Source organism: Meriones unguiculatus, chromosome 6, assembly GCF_030254825.1.
Source record: "Meriones unguiculatus strain TT.TT164.6M chromosome 6, Bangor_MerUng_6.1, whole genome shotgun sequence".
NCBI lineage: Eukaryota > Metazoa > Chordata > Mammalia > Rodentia > Muridae > Meriones > Meriones unguiculatus.
In genome coordinates, this window is record NC_083354.1 from 15,790,399 (window position 1) to 15,811,568 (window position 21,170).

General features: G+C 43.3%; 1 protein-coding gene across 6 annotated transcripts in view; it reads right to left on the reverse strand.

The window, feature by feature from the left end:
- The window catches only part of Ccpg1 (cell cycle progression 1), a 31,335-nt gene that overhangs the window by 4,761 nt on the left and 5,404 nt on the right, over nt 1-21,170 (reverse strand). For 3 of the 6 annotated variants that reach the window (XM_060384767.1, XM_060384765.1, XM_060384766.1), the window contains exons 2-9: nt 18,421-18,523; nt 18,129-18,197; nt 15,027-15,147; nt 14,620-14,696; nt 12,725-12,920; nt 8,378-8,629; nt 5,693-5,719; nt 1,134-1,255 (exon numbers count right to left, since the gene is read on the reverse strand). In XM_060384767.1, the coding sequence (XP_060240750.1) occupies nt 1,134-1,255; nt 5,693-5,719; nt 8,378-8,629; nt 12,725-12,920; nt 14,620-14,696; nt 15,027-15,147; nt 18,129-18,188 (855 nt within the window). In that variant the 5' untranslated portion in view covers nt 18,189-18,197; nt 18,421-18,523. Of the gene's footprint in view, nt 1-1,133; nt 1,256-5,692; nt 5,720-8,377; nt 8,630-12,724; nt 12,921-14,619; nt 14,697-15,026; nt 15,148-18,128; nt 18,198-18,420; nt 18,524-21,170 lie in introns of those variants that run through there. The other 3 variants (XM_060384768.1, XM_021637984.2, XM_021637988.2) reach the window with 2 other exon arrangements.

Here is a 21,170-nt window from a genome sequence, read left to right on the forward strand (position 1 = left end):
AAAAAAAAAAAAAAAAAACAAGGTAACTAACATTTTATCCCATTTATCCATTTATTTTCAGACAGGACCTCTCTACATTGCCCTGGCTGGCCTCAAACTGAGATCCGCCTGCCTCTGCCTCCACACCCAACAACTAAGAGATTTTAAAATTGGTTGTATTAGCCTTCAGCCACTTACATCTCCACATCCACAGACTCAGTAAAAATGTGGATTAAAAAAAAAAAAATCAGAAGGCAGCATGGCATGGTGGGACACATCTTTAATCCCAGTCTAGGGAGGCAGAAGATGTCCAGAGTCTCATGGAAACATGCCTGAATACAGAGGAGGCCTGAAACCCAGTAACTTCCCCAAACCCAAGTAAACTTGAATTCAGAAAAAAAAGAGAGAAACAGAATTTTACATGTGAAAAACACCTAACAAAACAGTTGTCTCATTAGCTCATTATTCTCTAGAAAAAAAAGACTTAAACTGTAGTTTGCCAGATGGCTCAGCTGGCAGAGGTCCTTGCTGCCAGGCCTAATGACTTGACTTGGCTTCTCTAGGACCAGCATGGTGGACTGCAGTGACTTGATTCCTCAAAGTTGTTTTCTGATCTCTCCACTTGCATCATGCATGCAAAATACTTGTGTGCACATACACAGGTAGATTTTTTCAAATTCTTTTAAGTTAGATACTTAGAATCCAGTTGGATCTTCTGGCCTTGTTTACTTAGCCTATCTGAACCTCTTTCTATTTATAAATGAAAAATACTGAACAACTTATTATTACATTTGTGTGTTTGAGTGTCAGTGTGCATGTGGAAGTCAGAGGGCAGCTTGCGGATGTGGGGGTGTACTCTCTCCCATCACCACGTGCAGCAGGGGGCTGAACTCAGGTGGTCAGGTGTGGCGGCAGGCCTTTACCTGCTGAGCCATCTCACTTTCTCACTTGTTGCAGTTATTTCTTTACTAATCTTTACTGTATGTAACTGCACCCAAATAGTTCAATTGTTGGCTTCTACTATAAACTCGGCCTGATTCATCATGCCTAGATCCTCAAGTGCTAGGCTAGGATTATAGTGTTTGTGTGCCCCCACACCTAGCTCAAACAATTATTTCCACATTTTTATTAGTTATTTTTCAGTGGATACATACCTTGAAATCTAGAAAAGACTCTTGTTCCTGCTGGCATTGCAAGAGATGATCCTTCACACCATTCAGCTCCTCTCCATGGATCTTTCTGACTAACTGCTGACGCTTCTGAATCTGAATTGTGCCTGAAAGGAAAACCAGTTATAACGTAACTGCCACTACTCAAAAGCACAAGACACTCAGCCTACACTATCTATTTACTTGGGTGAGGACATTCTTTTCTCTGAAAACCTTGTGCTGTCATTCATCAAATGACAGTGGATGCTAATATACAGGCCAAGCAGGTTAGTAATAATGCTAACTCATTCCGCATACACAAAGGAATATTCAAGCAGGTCACTACCTCTCTGAAGAAAAACAGGCCACTCTAACAACTCAAACAAAACAAAATTTTCATCTTGCTGTATCAAATGTACTCAGCTTTGAGATCTCTGAAGTAAAGTGTTAGCCTCTTTGAAAGCAGAGAAATAAGTCATTACTGAAGTTCTTTTCCTACAGGTTAAGAGTCAAAGAGCAAGAACCCTTAGAAAATGCAAACTCCCAGGAATCTATGAGGGTGACTTTAACTAAGATGCCTAGCATTGGGGCAATATAGAGCCTGAACCAGCCATTTCCTATAACCACGCAAGACTTCCAATGGAGGGACTGGGATTCCAACCCAGCACAAAACCTTAGACCCACAATTTGTTCTCCCTATCTCCTCCCTCCCGTCCCCCATCCACCCCTCCTCCCCTTCTCAGAAAAAGGGAGACATCCCATGGATATCAACCAGCCTTGGAACAAAATTTGAAGGAAGGGCCAACCAATGACCAGCCCAGCTTGAGACCCATGCCATGAGAGGGAGCCTACCCCTCACACACTATTAATAATACTCTACTATACTTGGCAGACAGAAGCCTAGCACAACTGTCATCAGAGATGCTTCACCCAGCAACTGATGGAAACTGATGCAGAGGCCTATACCCAAACATTAAACGGAGCTGGAAGAATCCTGTGGAAAAGGAGGAAGAAGGACTGAAGGAGCCAGACGGGTCGAGGACCCAAAAAACCCTTCAGAATTAACTAACCCAGGTCTCTATGTGCTCACAGAGACGAAAGTGCCAACCAGAGAGCATGCATGGCACAGGACCTAGGCCCTCTCCACATATGTAACAGTTGTACAGCTGGGTCTTCATGTGGGACTCCTAAAGTGGGAGCAGGGGCTGCCTCTGACTACACTGCCTGCCCTCAGAGCCCTTTCCCCTAACTGGTCTTCCTGGTCCAGCCTCAACAGATGATGTGCCTAGTCTTACTGCAATTTGATATGCCAAGGCTGGTTGATATCCATGGAACGAGTCACCTTTTCTGAGAAGTGGAGGAGGGGTGGATAGGGGAAGGGGAGGGAAGAGAGAGGGACTGGGAGGAGAGGAGGGAGAGGAAGCTGTGGATCAGGATGTAAAGTAAATAAATAATCTAATTAACAATAATTTAAAAATTATAAAAAGTCAAAAAAATAAAAATGTGAGGCAGGTATTTCTTGACTGTTCTGGACCTAATTTGCAGACCAGACCTCAATCTCACAGAGAGCCACCTGCCTCTGCCTCCTGAGTGCTGGGATTAAAGAGATGTACTACCACCAGTCAGCAAAGTGAATTTTTTCTTTCTTTCCTTTTTTTTTTTTTTTTTGGTGAGACAGTCTGTTTTCTTTTGTTTTTTGCTTGTTTGTTTTTGAGACAAGAGTTTCTCTGTGTAGCCTTAGTTGTCCTGGACTCACTTTGTAGACCAGGCTGGTCTTGAACTCACAGAGATTTGCCTGCCTCTGCCTCCCAGAGTGCTGGGATGACAGGTGTGGGCCACCATGCCCAACCAAACAGTCTCTTGTAGTCCAGGCTGGACTCAAACTTAGTATGAAGCCAAGGAGAAGCATGAATTTCTCCCTCTGCCCCTACCTTTAGGGTGGTAAAGAATTCCTAGTTTTTATGTTTCACTAAGACTTGAACCCAGGGCCTTGTATGCGCTGGGCCAACACTCTACAGAGCCACATCCCTATCTCTTAAATGATGAGATTATTTTTTAAAAAAGAACACATGCACTATTTATGGGAGTGAGGGGTACATGTATGCCATGACACAAAAGCAGAGGTCAAGGCAGCTTGTAAGAGTTGGACCCCTCCTTCCCCATGTGGCTCTCAGGGATCAACTTGGGGCATTAGTCTTGGAAGTAAGCAATCCCACTGAACTGTCCTGCAGGCCCTCAAAGCCAAATCTTTTAAGAATTCTGCAACAGGGCAGGGGCTATATCTCAACAGAAGAGCCTTCTACAAAGGTTACCACCCAGTTCCAGGACAGTTCCTTCATTTGACCTTAAATTCAAAACGTTCTTTTGCATGCTCCTTCTACTACATGTGTCATGTGTAAGAAAACACAGCAATAAGCTGGACTCAGTGGAACAGGCCTGTAATTTCAGCACTCAGGGAGGCTGAGACAGGTGGATTTCTGTGAGTTCAAGGCCAGCTTGGTCTACAGAGCAAGTCCAGGAGAGCCAAGGCTACACAGAGAAATCCTGTCTCAAAAAAATCAGAAAGAAGGAAGGAAGAAAGAAAGGAAAGGAAAGGAAGGAAGGAAAGAAAGAACGAAAGCTCACATGCACGCACACCAAGAAACCTAAAGACACCTGATGACTAAAGGGCAGACCACTACATGCAGAAGTTTAAACATAGGGTGCGACCATTAATCCTTTTAAATTCCTTCTACAGGTCCTGAAACCCACTTTTGAGCATCACTTAATACAGGAATGGGGACTCAGTTCAGTGGTGAGGGCCTAGCACAGCACCCTGCTACCTCACTGTCTAGCGGGATTCCTCCCCCAGGAAAGCGTCTACTTCAAATGCAAAGCAGCTCACGCACTTTCTAAGTGCTGGAAGGCCGAGTGCCCTCACTGAACTAAGCTCTTCATGCCTCCTTCACTCTCACCCGAGGCCTTCAGCACCAGCATATGGCTTACAAAACCCACAGCAGTTCTAGCTGACCTCTAGATTCTTGTATTTCTTTTTTTTCCTTTTACTATTTTCAGTTGCTCAATGAATTAAACTGTCTCACACAATTAATATCCTGCATTGTCCACTTTTAGAAACACCCTTTTTTCCCCCTATAATCTAGGCACTGTTTGTTACTGTTCCAAAGTTTCAGTTGCTGAAATGGTCTACTTTCCCTCCTGCCTGTCATAAGCTTAGTAAAAGCCCATTCAAGGATGACTCAGGAAGCTTATGTAGCCACGGACTCTAACCCTCTTTATGCTGTGTAACTTCCAAGCTAGCTACAGTTATGTAACAGTATGGTCTGGTGCTCTCTATTTTATTGTTAATGATTTCCTTCCGAGGTTTGCTTGATGTCTTTTACAAGCAGACACCCACATACCCCAAAATGACATTTGTAATCCTTGCCTCCAAGTTACCCCTACATACCTGGGCAGGGCAGAGTGAGGTAGGTGTGGCCAAAGTTCTCAGGCTTTGAGGATGGGAGGGTCATAGGAAGGAGAGACAGGTAAGACAGGAGGAAGAAGCAGAGCCGCCACGGGATAGGAAAAGAATCACGTGGGCAGGGAGAGTGGACTCTGAGAATGATGTGGAAGAGTGGTCCAGATGCAAAGTACAAGCACTTACAGAGACAGGACGGGAAGTAGCCAGATAGGCATGACTAGAGCAAATGGCATGGGAAGTAGGGTTGAGAGGTTAACATGAACAGTTATGGGGTCAATATACCATAAGCCCCAAGTAAAATATCTAAAATCCAGCAGGTGTCTGTCTTTTGCTGATATGGCAGGGGGCTAATAATAACTGCCTAGTAATTATAGGTTTTAATAATAAACCTTACCAGCTATAAACATTTTTATTTCCTACAACACTGTTACATGCTCAGAAGAGCCTGAGAGCCTGCCAACACCTTCCACTTTCTGAGTATGGAGCCAAGAACAACACTTCAAACATGTATTAGTATCAGCTTTCATGTAGATTTTTATCTCCTTTGCTATTTTTTATCTTTTTCTAAAAATTCGGATGCACTTTTAGACCCTCAGTCAGGCCAAACAGCTAGAGTACACTGTATCACTATCCTTTGCTTTCTTCTAGAATATACAGGAAACCCCACAGTTACAGAGCCAAGGCTGCTGTGTTCTGAGGAGACCATCTCTACCCTGTGGCTGCTTATGGATACAGAGAGTGGAGAACGGCTCTTGGTATGGAGCTCACTGCCCAGCACAGGATGAAGTCCTGTCGCGTGAGTAAGAATGCTGAAAGGTCACTGGGCTCAGGGCTTAGATTTACATGTAGACTCATTTCATATACTGCATCACCCAGGGTTCCCATGCTGTGATAACGACAATATGAAAATGCACAGGAAGGAAGGTAATGTGTTAATTTTGTTAAAGCCAGCAAACAAACAATTCCTTGGTTTTAAAAAGACAGTTCTAAACTGTACTTTCTACAAAATATTCCAAAATCATGCATTGTGAGATTTTGGTGCAGTCTGTATTGACACTGAAGTTAATATCCAAGTCTTGGCTTTTAGTAAGAAAAGATTTTAGACCTTTTTCCTTGTTTCCTTCATGTTTACCTGCAGGAGGTAAAAAATACATTCAAAAACATTGATTAAAAAAAAAAAAAAAACATTGATACATTTACTTCACTGTTGGAAAGAACTATTGAAACAGAAAGCTGAAATGGAGGTTATATAGGCCACGAAAAGGAATAAATCTACAACTAGTTTATATAGGCAAACTAAGATTATCAAGTTTCCAGTCACAGTGGTGTAGACCTTTAGTGCAACCCTTGGGTGGTAGAGGCAGATGGAGCTCTGTGAGTCTGAGGTCAGCCTAATCTACATCATGAGCTCTAGGCCACCCAGAGCTACACACTGAGTCCAGGACAGCCTGGGCTATTTAAAAGACCTCGTTTCAGACAAGTTCAGACAAGATGTAAGACTTTTTTTTTTCTGAGATAGGGTTTCTCTGTGTAGCCTTGGTTGTCCTGGACTTGCTATGTAGACCAAGCTGGCCTTGAACTCATGGTGATCTGCCTGCCTCTGCCTCCCTGAGTGCTGGGATTATAGTGTGTGCCACAACGCCCAGCTGACATTTTTTCTAAAGTATACCATACCTCTCTGGCCAGGACTGGTAGCACAGGTCTGTAATCTCGGCACTCAGATTACAGCTGAGTCAGATCATGAGTCAGAGCTCAGCCTGGGCTACATAGTAAAACTCTGCTTCAAAAACAAAAATAAAAATAATAAAAATAAACTTAACTGTCCCACAAAATGCAAAAGAACAGAGTAGGACACTCTTCAAGCAGTACAAGTCCAGACCTTGTGCCGACAACATGTTAAGAAAGGTGGTTGCTGTGCAAGGCTGGAGACCTGAGTTTGAGTCCCAGAATCCGCATACAGAAGAGAACTCCAGAGAGGTCTTCTGACCTGAACTTATGCGACAGTGTATGTACCCGCTTACACACATACATACATGAACAAACGCACACAGTGGCTAAAACTTCTTTTAAAAATACAGAACTTAAGTAATTCAACAGTGAGATTTTTCTTTCTTTTTTCAAGACAGGGCTTAGCTGTCCTGGAACTCAGAGATCCACCTGTCTCTGCCTCCTGCATGCTGGGATTACAGGCGAGTGCCACCACTGCTTGTCCTACCAGTGAGATTCTTAAATGAAAAATAGCACCATAAAGAACTTTTCTCATCTAAGGAGACATTTAAAGGCTTTGAATGTTGATTATCATAAATAAACACTACAAAATAAATACAAAAGTATAAAGCAAAACTTCAATGAAAATGTTCTGGATGAAACAGGAAGGCAAAAATGGATGTCACAAAATGACTCCTGCATCCACCCTCAAGCATATCTAGATTTTCCTGTGGAGGACTATGCCATGACAGCTTCCCCAGGCAAGACTCACATCTGCCCAACATCTGACTGTTTAGAATGACCACACTAGGGGCTGGAGAGATAGCTCAGAGGTTAAGAACACTCACTGTTCTTCCAAAGGTCCTGAGTTCAATTCCTAGCAACCACATGGTGGCTCAAAACCATCTATAGTAAGATGTGGTGTGAATGCAGAATGTTGTATAAATAATAAATAAATTAAAAAAAAAAATGACCACACTAACAAAATCATTTAACTCATGGCTGAGTTTCAGAAAAAAGATATTCATTGTACATAAACTATCTACAAGTCACTTATCTAATAAAATAGTTTATTAGAGACCAAATAAAAAGATGAGCAGTAATTACTGAAATATTTCAAATGCAATGTTTTTTGTTTTTTGAGAAAGTATTACATACTATATAACCCAGACTGTCCTTGAACTCTTGGTAACTTTCTTGCTTGTCTCTCCACAACTAGGATTATAGATGTGAACCATATCCTGTCTATAGCAAATGTGCCTATTTTGATGGAATTTAAATTCTATGCAACAAATATAACAATCTGCCTCAAGGTAGAACCCAGAGTTTCTTAAGTTGGGAGTCTTGTGTCTAGGTTTCCTATATGCTTCCTACATATAACTGCAGATTTTTATTTTATTTTAAACAGGGTCTCAGTATGTAGCTGGCTAGCCTGGAGTGGAATCTGTAAACCAGTCTGGCCTCAAACTCAAAACCCTCTTGCCTGCTTCTGGGACTAAAGGCATATAACACCATGCCCATCATCATGAGATTTTTTTAATGCCTGTTTCACCTGCACATATGTCTGTGTGCTATGTGCATGCAGTGTCCTGAAAGGTTGGAAGAGGGTGCTAGATCCTTTGCGGATGAAATGACATGGTTATGAAACAGGTGCCATACGGGTTGGACACAAGAAATTGAACCTATGGCCTCAGGAAGAACAGCCAGTAGCCAGTGCTCTAAACCGAGTTCAGGTTTTTAATCTTCAAATCTCCTTTAAAAAAGAAAAGCCACAAATATGCATGTTAATAGGTCTTGTTTACACTTGAGAGTCTGATGGAGGAAGATTACATACAGGCTGAAGACCAGCCCGATCTTGTCTCAAAAAATAAAAAAGTTAATGTCTTATTTCGGGACAGGGTCTGGCTATGTTGCCCAGGCTAATAGCAAACTCCTGAGACCCAGCAATTCTCTACTTCTGCCTCCTGAGTAAAGTAGCTGTCTATAGGTACAGGCCACAGTAGCCAACACTGACCTTTCTGTGCCATCTTGCCTTGCTGCTATATGAATGTGGCTTCTGCACAAGGTGTTTCCAAACACTTACCATAGAAATGTCCAAATCCCATGCTGACAGCGATCACCAAGGCCAGGATAACACACTTGTTGAGACCACCACTAAAGTGGCATTTCCTTGGCTCCTTGGAGAGCTCATCTTCTGCTTCAGCGAGTGGCAGCTCCTCAGACTCTGAGACAGAAATGGTCTTCTTCCTGTTGCGGCGGCGGCGTGGGGCAGGGCTGGGCTCATGGCTGGTGTCATCACTACTGGATTCCTCATCACTAGGCTGAGATGAAAAGACTATTTTAAAAAGAAAAATGTTGACATTTAAGTAAACAGTCTCAGAAAAGCCTTGCCAATAAATATGACATAAAATCAATGCTATCCTTACCTACCCTTTTACATGAGAAAGCCAAAGAGAAACACAAACAAGAACATGCTGTTCATTTACCAACATCAAACCAAACGGACCGACTGTAGTCTAAAACCTGCTACTCCCTGCCTGCACCCTGACAGTCTCCTTATGTAGCTCTTTAAAGCTCTGCCCTTCCCCACCTTATTGTCTACAACAGTTACTCATTCCTTTAGTCTAGTTCAGTCTAGAAGCAGAAAGAAGTATTTCAGTCAAAAAAAAACAAAAAACAAAAAACAGAAACCGTCTTTGTGTTTAGTTTCACATCTACCTGAAGGGACAGGAAGTGTGTAAGTACTTTCTCTTACAATAAGTACATCTCCAAGGTCCCTGTCTTCCTATCCCACCAGGCAGGTCCAAAGCACCACAGTTCAACCCGGGTTCCGGAAGTCAGACGAGCCCTTCCCTTCCACTGCCACTCTCACCAGAAGGTTGTTGATTTTACCCTCTAGTAAATATGTCAGCATGAGGAAGCGACACAACAGCTATCCCTGATGCTAAGGCCCAGTCTGGTGCTGCTCCTTCATGGAAAGAATACTAAAGAAAAAAAACGAAGAAGGAAAAACTGCACAGAAAGTCTCCAGTCGAGGAACAATCCCTTGAAAATATTACTCGAGGGGCTGGAGAAATGGCTTGGCGGTTAAGAGCACTGGCTGCTCTTCCAGAGGTCCTGAGTTCAATTCCAGCAACCACATGGTGGCTCACAACTATCTACACCCTCTACTGCCCTCTTAGAGCACTAATATGCATAAAATAAATAAATAAAATCTTAAAAAAAAATAAGAAATATTACTCGAAGTCTTTTGCACATGTCACTTCCTAATTCCATTCATGTTTCAACCAATTACTGACAAGAACACTGGTAATAATCCCTACATGCCAGTTAGAAGATAAAATGTGAATTGAACTCAACACGGAGCTCCAAAATAGCACACGCTCATGCAGCAAAAATGCCAGTCTCTCAGAAAACAGGCTGTTCATGCCACAGGAAAGCTTGTTCTACATCAGGCAATGCTTTCTAAAGATCAAGCGTGGAAAATTTAGTTCATGTTCACATGACAACACAGAGACACTACCACTGAATGAGCACATAGGCTAATGCTTAGGGACATGGGAGTCGCTGAGGGGTCGCTGTGTTGTGTCCCTCATGCCCAGCATGTGTCTGCTTATTCTTCATCACTAGTTTTTCCAAGATGCCATCATCTCAGCTGTGAGGTAATTTCTCAGATAAAGAGAAAGAGAGGAAGACTTAAGCCAAGCACTGCATAATATAAAGGCACTCAGATCCTGGCTGGAGTATTGAAGTCATGCTTTCTGACAGAATGACAGTAAGTAAATACAAGAGCAAACCTTTCTCCAAATCTTAAAAATGTCTCCAAATCTACAATACGTATTGCCTTCATATATATGAACAAACCACCCTGTAGATATTAACAGTCATCAACTCCCTAATGCTTCCATCTTTAACTCATAATATGTAATGGTGGAAATATGTGGATTTCTAAACTTCCTGTACAGGGCAATTTGGCCCACAGTCCAAGCAGCAAGCAATGCAGAGGCATGCAATAAACTCAGCCAGCCTGTTTATGGCTCTCTGGGATCAGGACTCTCCAAAGCACTCAGCATTTCAATAGTAAATGTGACTAGCCCAGCTTGAGAAGCTGCTCAGTGTCAGGCACGCACGCCACCTTGGAGAGCGAGCTGGCTAGGAACACGAAGTTTCAGCTGGTCATCCCATCCCCTTATGCATTCAGGAATCTTCCAGAGCTTCTCCCACCACCTTTCTTTTGTGAATAAATAGGGGGAAAAAAGATGTATAAAGCTTCATTATAAATAATAAAGGGAAAAACCGAAAATACAACTTTTATCAGTTAACACTGTTATCTTTGTGAGATTAAAATCCAATGACCATCTCTTTAGAAAGTTACACAACACGAATGTCCTTCGCCTTCTGGGGAGAAAGGCTGGTCAATGGAAGGCAGTAGTTTTCTTAAGCAAACAAAAGCTGCATACCTATTAGACCTATACAAAAACATGAAGCTGAAAAGCTGTAAGGATAAAAAGGAATAAGAGAAAAGAACGAAGTAACTGAGGAGATAAATCGTCCAATGATGCCTGGCTGTATAGCATTATCAGTGTTGCCCAAAATTTAGCTTTATTTTCAAACATTTTCTTTATGCAAGAAAATGGGGTGGATTTATGGGGTGGATTACAATAGGTTAAGAAAAGTAAAGTGGGCATAGCCACATACACCTTTGATCCCAGCACTCTAGGACAAGCCAATCTTCATGAGTTTGAGGCCACCCTGACCTCTAACGAATTCCAGGCTAGCCAGGGATACAGGTGAGAGATCCTGACTAAAGTTACAAACCAACCCAACCAACCAACAAAAAAAAAACCTTAATATTTCTGTTAACTAATTCTGAAACACTGTCAGATCTTTCCAAGAGGAAATGAAGTCAGACTCCTGGGACTGCAGGTGCAGGTCCCCACAGCAGGGGTCCTGCTGTCACTAAGCCCTCTGGTGACACTCCTATTTCAGTCCCCATCTTAAGACAGAGGTGAAGACAACAAATGGGTAAGCAAACAGATCAAAAGGGGGCAACTATCTGAACATGATGGAAATTCTAAAATCAAAACCATATACGTATCAAGCGCGGCCCTGATAAGCCCAAGGAACCTGAGCACGCTGAAGGAAAGAAGGCTTGAGCCTGGGGTATTGAATTCTAAGGTCAATTGTAACAACTGTGTGTAAATACAGCCATCCATCTGTATCTCAGACTCCACAAAGGATGGATTCAAAATATTAAAAAAAATTCCTTCTGCTCTGAACACATATTTCTTATTGTCATTCCCTAATAAGTTCCTAGCACTCGTGTGTTACATGTGAATTACTGTTATATGTGGACAGAGGATGTGGGTATTTTTTAAACATAATCCCAGGAAGACTGCAACAAATCCAAGGCTAGCCAAGGCTATATAGTGAGGTGTGGGCTCAAGAGAAAGATCCTATCCCAGAACAAACCAAAAATTAAAAAAAGCCAAGAAACACAATGTGGCATTTTATTACCTTATACTGGAATGAGAAATATCATTGTTTGATTCTGACTGCCAAATGTATTCAAGTATTAAAAGAATGGGAAAACAGGAGCTTATCTGAACTAGATTCTATATACTCGTTTTTTGATCTAATTAGGAAATGATTAAAACTGCAGTTCTAAATGAAGTCACAAGACTCCATAATCCATCTTTAAGTTATTATCACTGTGGATTAATTAATACCTGTGTTAGTTACAAGTTTCTTTTTAAACATTTTCTAGAAACTTTATGTCTAAGTATTTTGTGTCCCACTGAAAGATACTACATATTCAAAAACTGAGGTTAAAAATTGTGGAAGTAGCCTAGCAGTGGTGGCACAGGTCTTTAAACCCAGAACTCAGGAAGCAGAGGCAGGTGGATCCCTGTGAGTTTGAGGTCAGCCTCATCTACAGAGTAAGATCCAAGACTGTCAGGCTACACAGAGAAACCCTGTCTTGAATAAACAAAAATAAAATAAACCGAGAAAGCTGGGAATGGTGGCATATGCCTGTAGAACAGCTGCCAAGTCTGAGGCAAAGCCTGAGCTACACAGTGAATACAAAAACCACCAGAGTTACAGAGCTAGACCCTGTTATCCCTCAATCAATTGATCAGTCAATCAGGTATTAAAAGCCAAATGCTTCCTTTGAGGACATGAGACTTTAACACATTGAATGTGGCTGAGTGCTTAGTGCTTACCTCACATGTATGTGCAATATCTGGGGTTCAGTCCCCCCCGACACACACAGTAATGTATCAAAGAAAGAACACTAAGCTGAGCCATAAAGGCCAGGAAGACACTGTAACAAATTTGCCAAGATTTTCTTGAGTTTCAGAGAAACTGTTTAAAGAGCTGAGTTAGAACAGGCCACTAACGAAAAGCCCAGAGGTTCACAGCTCCATACCGGGTTCTGGCGGGCAGAAGGTGTACTGGCTGCTGGAGGAAGAACCCATGTTAAAGTTGTCGGAGCCGGGCGCTTCTTTAATAACCTCCTGGTTCCCCATTTCTTCCAGCTTAGGTGGTTCAAGTGTAACAATGTCAGAATCGTCACTGGTAGTTCCGAAATAGACATGGTCTTCAGGGGAAATTACTTCCTCCACCTACAGAACCAAATAAGACAGGCAGTAAGCTCAGTAATTTTGAATCTTAAATTTTCTTCACAGTTCAAAATATATGACACATAGTTTCATTCTTTTTCCATTCTCTTCCCTTCCCTGTTTTTCAATGCTGGGATGGAGCCCAGGGCCTTGTGTATGCTGTGCTTTGGGTCTACTGCTGAACATCTCCCCTAGACCTTAAAGATAGGATTTCTATCTAACAATATAGGATTATGCAATCACAGGTTCACTTTCTTTAGGTTGGAGAACTTGAAAGTCATCCATAATGCTAAGAATTAGGAGACTACTGTCTCCTTCCGCTGTGCTTCAGAAACTGAAGAGACCACTCACCCCGCTCCAAGAGGGTGACCACAGGCACCAAGAGTTCACTTACTTCACCAGTCCCAAGAGTTTACTCAAACAAAATACTACATCCAGGGAGTATGTGACAGACTCATTAAACTGAGCTGGCTCAACAGCTGTGCTAGGGGCTACAGTCTGCATATATCCCCTAAAATTCATTAAACTCAGGCTGGCACACACCTGTAATCCCAGCACTCAGGCTGACCTCTGTGAGTTGGAAGCCAGCCTGATCTACATATTGAGTTCCAGGACAGCCAGGGCTGTGCAAAAAGACCCTGGCCGAGGGGGGACACTGCCAACAACAAAACCCCTGAAAACTCAATCAGCTCTGGGGAGATGAGGAGGATGCTGTTTGAAGAGGCACAAAGCCAATGACAGCTGGCCATTTCCTTCCTCTGCTCTCCAAGGATATTACAAAAGGTACAATCCTAAAGGAGGGAACAATCACACAAACCAGTTATGAGAGCCTTCATCTTGGACTTCACAGCTTCCAAAAATAAACTTTTTAATAACTTCCTTGGCAGCGAGTACCTCTTTACCTGTTGAACCATGTCATCAACACTGAAGATTTATTTATGTATGTGGGGAGGAGCATGTATTTGTTTAAGTTCAAACACATGTCTATATGTGCAAAGGTCACAAGAGGGTATCAGATCCCTGGAGCTGTAGTGACAAATGTTTGCAGGACACTAAGCTTATTCCATGTGTGGTGAGATCTGAACTCAGGTCCTCATGACTGAGTAGAAAGCACTCTTAACCACTTAGTCATATCTCTAGGCCCTTCTAGAAAGAAATTATTCTTTATGTCACCCAATCTTAGTACCAAGGGACTAAAATACCATGGAAAGATTTTCCAGGCAAGTAGCTTCATTCAAAAGACAACTCCAACAGACAAAATTAATTTGTTATCAAATGTAAAAGCTAACCTTCAGCCAGGTGCAATGGTACATGCTTTTAACCCCAGCACTTGGGTGGCAGAGGCAGGCAGATCCCTGTGAATTACAAGGCTGGCCTGGTCTACAGAGTGAGTTCCAGGACAGCAAGGGCTAAACAGAGAAACCATGTCTCAAAAAAAACCAATAGTTTAAAGTAGTCTTAATAGTTAAGTAGATTAAATTGTTAAGAATACTGACTCATCTGGTCACAGTGGGGTTGTGAGGTGACCTAAGGGCAGGTTCTTTCTGACTGTCCTGTTCTAAAACACAGCAGAAGTTAACTTTAACCTTTAAACTGATGTTTTTCACTGAATTTCTTTATAATTTAGGTAGGATCAGGATGCTCAGCTACAAACAGGTGCTCAGTGCTTATCAAACATCCATGGAACAAAATGGAACTTTACCTCAATCACTGGAGTGGTTTCTTCCACTGAGGACAACATGGTTTCTCCCACTGCCGACGTGCTGTTTATGCTGCTTTCTGGTATGAACCAAAATCAAATATCATTATTTCTTTTGCTGAAAACACTTTCCTTGTGTCACCTATGCATCATCAGCCCCTCTGTTCTTGCTAACAAATTTCAACTGCATCTAAGTGCTAGGGGACAGTTTCATACAGGGAATGTAACTCATTATGGGCTCTCAGGTGTCAGCAGCCTTCTAACTATTCTCAATCACTTGCTGGCCGACTTCCCGAAAGTCCACAGAACATCTAGGACAAGACCATTCTAATAGCAATCAGGATGAAACCCTCCATCTCCAGAAACACACACACACACACACACACCAGAACAACCGGAAGTTAATTTACCTCCACCTCCATGCCCTGCATGAAGAACTTGCAGTTCCTCTTGCTCTAATGAGGAATGTTCTAGAGTCAGCTCACAGCTGTCACTGGCTGCAGCAGAGTTCACGATCTCTATGTCAGAACCCTACGGGAAAGTGGTAATTATTAGATATTCCTCCCTTCAGCTGGATTTGATGATACGTAGAAAGTTCCTGATGCTACCACACTCTAAACAAAATCTATCCTGGCTGGCTTTGGTCAACTCATTCCATACAGGCCTGCAGGAGGGGAACTGCAGAATGAAGCCATGGGCTTCAAGCCAATGTCAGGTGAACACAAGATGACTGGACTATTTTATGAGGCCAAAAGCCAAACTCTGAGTCCTAAGTGTCTGCACTTAGGAGAGATGGCTCAAGAGTTAAGAGCACTTGTTCTTGCAGAGAACCCGGGTTTGATTTCCAGCACCCACATGGTGGCTCAGTAACTCCAGTCCCAAGAGAAGCAACACCCTGTTCTGGCATCCTCAAGTAATACATGCACATGGCATATGAGGTCAAACGACAACTTCTAGAATGGGCTTTCTCCTTCTACCATGTGGATCCCAAGGATCCAATTCCACATGTCAGGTTTGCATAGCACCTGAGCCATGTCACTGGCCTATTTTCATTGATGCTATTTTGTAAAAGACATGACTAACTGTTCTATACCCTCAATTATCACAATAATTATTTCTATATATACCATCAGGCACCAGCATCAGTCAGGCTGACGGTAAACGCTCATAATTCAAGCACTTTGGAGGTGGGGCAGAGACTTCCATTTGGAGGGCAGCATGGGCCACACTGGGATATAGTGAGACCCTGTCTCAATTTTAAAAAAATTCACTGATGAAGCAAAATTCATAGAAACCTAAACACATATAGGGACTTTTGATGAGACTACGCAAACTCTGAACAAGTAAAGCTGCTCTGACGCTAGGGTTTCTGTTCCTGTGGACCTTTCTATAATGAAAACAATCACCAATGTGAGAAAATCAGCATCTACACTGTTCTATCTAGTTGCAGAATTCACTGTCTGAGCATTGTTTCTCATTACAAAACTGGTTTTATGACCATGATCGAAGCAGCCTGCACTATGCAGTAAGCTCCATCCCGGCCACACCTAAACCCCTCCAAAAACAGTAACAAAAGCTGAAGGCTGAAAGGCTGGAGAGATGGCTCAGAGGCTTAGAACATCGGCTGCTCTTCCAGAGACCCAGGTTCAGTTCCCAGCACCCACAGATAGAGATGGCTCACAACCATCTCTATCTCCAGCTGTTGGGAAAACCTACACATATTGTATCAGCTGGCTATAAAGGGACGCCCCATTATTCTCAATTGTTAATTGCTGTACCAGACTAGCAGGATATGTAAATGTTTGTCACTTCCTCACCTGCCCAAAAAAGAAAAGGCAAGTGGCCATGGGGCAGGCATTTTTCATGTAACCGTCAATCTGGCCAAAAGATAGCACTACAGAGCATGGTCCGCCTGCTGACTGGTTCAGAATGAGTGGCTGTGGAATCTCTCCCACTGTGCTAATAGTTTTTTCTATGGCATTTGAGCTGTTGGCTAGAGTTGGTGAGGTAAGAAGGAGAGAGGCAGAGAGATGAGAACATGACCAGAGAAGAGCAGGGAGAGCTGTCTGGTGGAGACATAGTGGCAGGGAAGTCAGGTAAGTTAGATGGCTCGCTGAGAGACTGCCCCAGCCTTCTCCTGTACAGATGTCTCCAGGTCTTTAAACCCCAAGCGGGAACCCCAAAAGCTCCTGCAATATCCAGTCCCAGAGAATATGACACCATCCTCTGGCTTCCAAGAGCACTGTATACACACAGTACACATACCTACAAACATTCAGGCAAAATACCCATAACACATTTAAAAACCAAAAAAAGAAGAGGAAGACGACCACCAGGCACACGGCACCTTGAATTCCAGTGCTCAGAAAGTGAGGCAGGAGGATCAAAAGTTGGAGGTTAAGCCTGGGCTGTGTGGAAATTTAAAGGCAATCCTTGTTACAGAGTAAGAGGCCGACCTTCCCTCCACTCCCCCCCCACCCCAAAAAAAGAGAATGTACCACAAAGAAGGTCTTTTAATATTACGTAAGAACTCCAGGGAGGTGTTAACAGGTGGATCTGTGAGTTCAAGGCCAGCCTGGTCTACAAAGCAAGTCCAGGACAGCCAAGGCTACACAGAGAAACCCTGTCTCGGGGGGTGGGGTGGGGGGATTACAGAAGAATGCAGTTGTAATGGGCAAAGCCTGACAATTAACCAAGCCAGCCCCTCTAAGTTAAGGAAGTCAGCAAGAACAATGGAGAAGATGCAGGCTGCAGTTTCAGCAGTGCCCAAATCCCTGAATGCTCCTCTCCGGAGAAGTTCACACCTCCCAATTATGAACAACCACTGTCCTCCACACAGGTAAATCTAACGTATACTTTTCCTTAATAAATTCTGCACTGCATTTGGGGGTGGGGGTGGATATGGTCCACGTCTCCAGCACCCCATTCCTGGGAGGCTGAGGCAGAAACTTTGCTTTGAGTTTCAGGCCAGCCTACATGACAGAATGAGACTTATCTCAAACACAAAACAAAACAAAAGCCAACCATACTAGCACATACCTATAATCCCAGAACCTGGAAGGACTGTCGTGAATTTGAGGTAGCTCGGGCCAGCCAGGGCTACACAGTGAGGCTGTAACTAAACAAAGCAGACCAGCTCCTTCTCAAAAACAAAACAAAACACCCTAGATGTGCCAGCAGAGGCCTGTCAGCCCAACTCAAGGAGGCTAAGACAAAAGGATCTCAAGTTTAAGATGATTAGCCTGAGATGCACAGACTCCAAGGCCACCTAGAGCAACTTATTTTTTGAGACCCTATCTCAAAGTTTTGCTTTGTTTACAAAGAGAGGGAGGCAGAGACAGACAAACTAGAATTGTACGTAGCTCGATGGTATTTTAGCAGCCAAGTTTAATATGGATGGGAAACAGCCCAACTACAAAGGAAGCCATAGCTTATATGCAGAAAACACTCAACTTCATAAAGCAGTTTTTGTCACTGCTAACAATACGTATAATATGTATCAGAGAACATACCTCATGACTGATGACAGTCCAGCCACAAGATGAGTCACTGTCGCTGGAATTTTCAGACATTTTTCAGGTCTGTAATACAAGAACATAGAGTGAAATATGGGACACTTTTTTTAAAAAAAAAAAAAGCTCCATATGGCACAGCATTAACCCTCCAGGTGACACTGACGACCCGCAGGTTTTCTGCACGGGGCATACGGTCCCACACCTTTAAGCTAAGATGTGGGGTCCCCTCTAAGCTACGGCCACCAGCTGCTGCAACCCACGTTAGTTAGATCTGAAAGGCAAAGCGTACCTGGAATCCTGCTGGCATAGGGAAGGGGACCAGAGAGCAGCAGAGTCTACTTTCAGCCAACAGCGAGGTGGGAAAAGCCCGGAAGAGGCCAAGCTCTCGTGTACTAATAACAACAAAAGCAAAGCAAAAAAAAAAAAAAAAAAAAAAAGAACAAAAGCTTTTATTAAAATAACAATTAGCAATACCTCAACTGGAATTCTTTTAAAGGATGAGGGAAATCAGAATGTAAGAGAATTTCTGGTTTCTTTAAAAACAGAAATGCTACAGGTGTACTTTTCATTTTAATCCCAGGTGTAGGATACGGGGCTGCTTTATAGTGGCCACGGTAGCAGACTACAATTTGTCTTGTGCTCCAGGAGGGGTGTGATTTTGTCAGCTGAGGGCAGTTTACTTTGGAAATTCTGGGGACTCTTGAGGAGGGTATAACTTCTGGAGCCATGAGAGGGCCTACGGAGGCTACTGCTGCTGATGACTGCTGTTTGGAGATCCTGACAACAAAGATCAGACTTGCCCTAAGGAACTCAATGCCCCTAATCAGCAGGAAATAGTCCTCTCGAACCTTCTTTCTCTCCTACCTAGTGTTGGGGGAGGGAGGTTGAAAGGGATAAGGTAGGGTAGGGGGGGTAAGAAAAAGAACCCAATAAAGTAGTCAAAAGCCTGGCCACATCAGAGATTGGTTCAAAACTTAGGGCAGTGAGAATGACCTCACTCTGTCCTGAAGCAACACCTTGCTCAGCGCTGCCAGGTCTCTCTTCCCTCTGGAAAGCCTTTTTACATCACCCCATACCAGCTTGCCCAGGCTAGCCTTGAACTCTCAACTTCTCTACCTTTCTTCCAGAATGCTAGGATTATCCACCTCATTAACGAGCTTCTGGCACCGCACAGATACTATGTCCCACAACCTAAGGCTGTGGTTCCAACAGAACTATATCGAGGAGCTGGGACACAGCTCAGCTGGTAACATGCCTAGCCGGGTCTCATTTCCACCACCATGTGAACTAAGCATGCTGGCACCCACCTGTAATCCTAGCAGAAAGAATCAGAAGTTCAAGGTCACTCTTGGCTACAAGGTAAGTTCCAGGCCAACCTGGTATGTAAGACACTCTCACAAGTCAGAAGTCGCCCCACCCTCTGTTCTGCTCTAAGAATAACTAGTCTGCAATGACCTTCCCAAGACTGGACAGTACGTGGCACCACTCAATCTCAAGACTCAGCACTAGGAAAGCTGGGGTAGGAGGGCTTCCAACTGTAAGCCAGCCTAGGACAAACAGCAAGATACTCCAAAAGGGGAAAGGGAGGAGGGGCAGAGAAAGGGTGAAAGGCAGGAGGGAGGAAGGGAGGCTCCCTTAACTGTCAGCTTCCATAAATTCCCTTCATTTTCTGAGAGTCTCGAGGGTAGAAGACATTCCTTCTATGCACCATTCTTCATAAGAACTGTTCTGTGACAGGTGTAGTGTCTCCCCCCACAATCCCAGGACTTGGGCTCTACAGTAAGACTTGTCCCAAAGGAAAAACATGTTCTATAAGGGTTAACTCAAGGGCTGCTGGGCCTAGTGAGACACGCCTTTAATCCCAGCACTTGGGAGGCAGAGAAAAGAGGATCTCTGAGTTCAAAGCCAGCCTGGTGCACATAGTGAGTTCCAGGACAGCCAGAGCTACACACTGAGACCCTGTCTTGAAAATCAAACCAACTTTCCTCATGAACTAAAACAGCCAAGTTACCTGGTGTGATGACGCCCTACATTGTTCCTAAGAAGCTACATTTTACTATGAAGAAGGCAGGGTTCCCATCTCCTTATCTTCTAGAATTAGACATGAGGGAGAAGAATGGGGGTACTGTTATCTCACAATTCTGTGATTCCAAGCAGACCACAGACTGAGAGAAAAGCCAAGTGCTGCTGGGCTGTTCATAAAGAACCCACCTGACCACTGTTCAGAATCTGACTGTAAGCATAGGCAGTTTAAGGCTAGCTGAGGCTACAGGTTTAAGATCAGCCTGAGCAGTTTCCTTTTTAGAGTTCTCTTTAAATATTTTTGTATGTGTTTTAGCTGCAAGTATGTATATCACCTGCAGGCTTGGTGCCCATGTAGGTCAAAAGGTGTTGGATTTCCTAGAACTGACTTACAGATGGTTGTGAGCACCATATGGGCGCTGGGACTAAACCAGGGTCCTCTCCAAGAACAGCAAGAGCTCTCAACCACTGAGAAGTTGCTCTAGCTCCTCCTCTTTACGTTTTTCGTACATTACTTTACGGGCAAATAAAATTAAGGTTGTGATATAATTTAGTGATAGAGCAACTGCTTCAAATGCACCTGACACTGGGTTCAATCCGATTCATTTTGAACATTCAAAATAGAAATATTTTGGTGGGAGGTGGTTGAGACCTGTGTTACTGTGTAGCCATAGCTGGCCTACAACTTGCTATAGACACTAAATTAGCCTAGCATGGTGGTGGGGCCTGTCCCAGCTCTGTTCCCACCAGAAGTGAGAAGACAGACTAGGAGACTAGCCTGAGTTGGGGCCTGAGACCCTGAGACAAAAAACCAAAAGCAAGAAAGAAGTAAAAATAAAGAAAATGGAGTGTTCATCATCACACTCCCAATCTATGGGCCTGTTTTTCAGTGCTGGGGAGTTAAGCCTAAGGCCTTCCTTACACATATTACGCAAGCACTTTACCACTGACTCACTGGCCAGTTTTAAGCACAGTGAAAGCCAAGTCCAAATCCAATCATCTCTAAGAAGAGCAGTT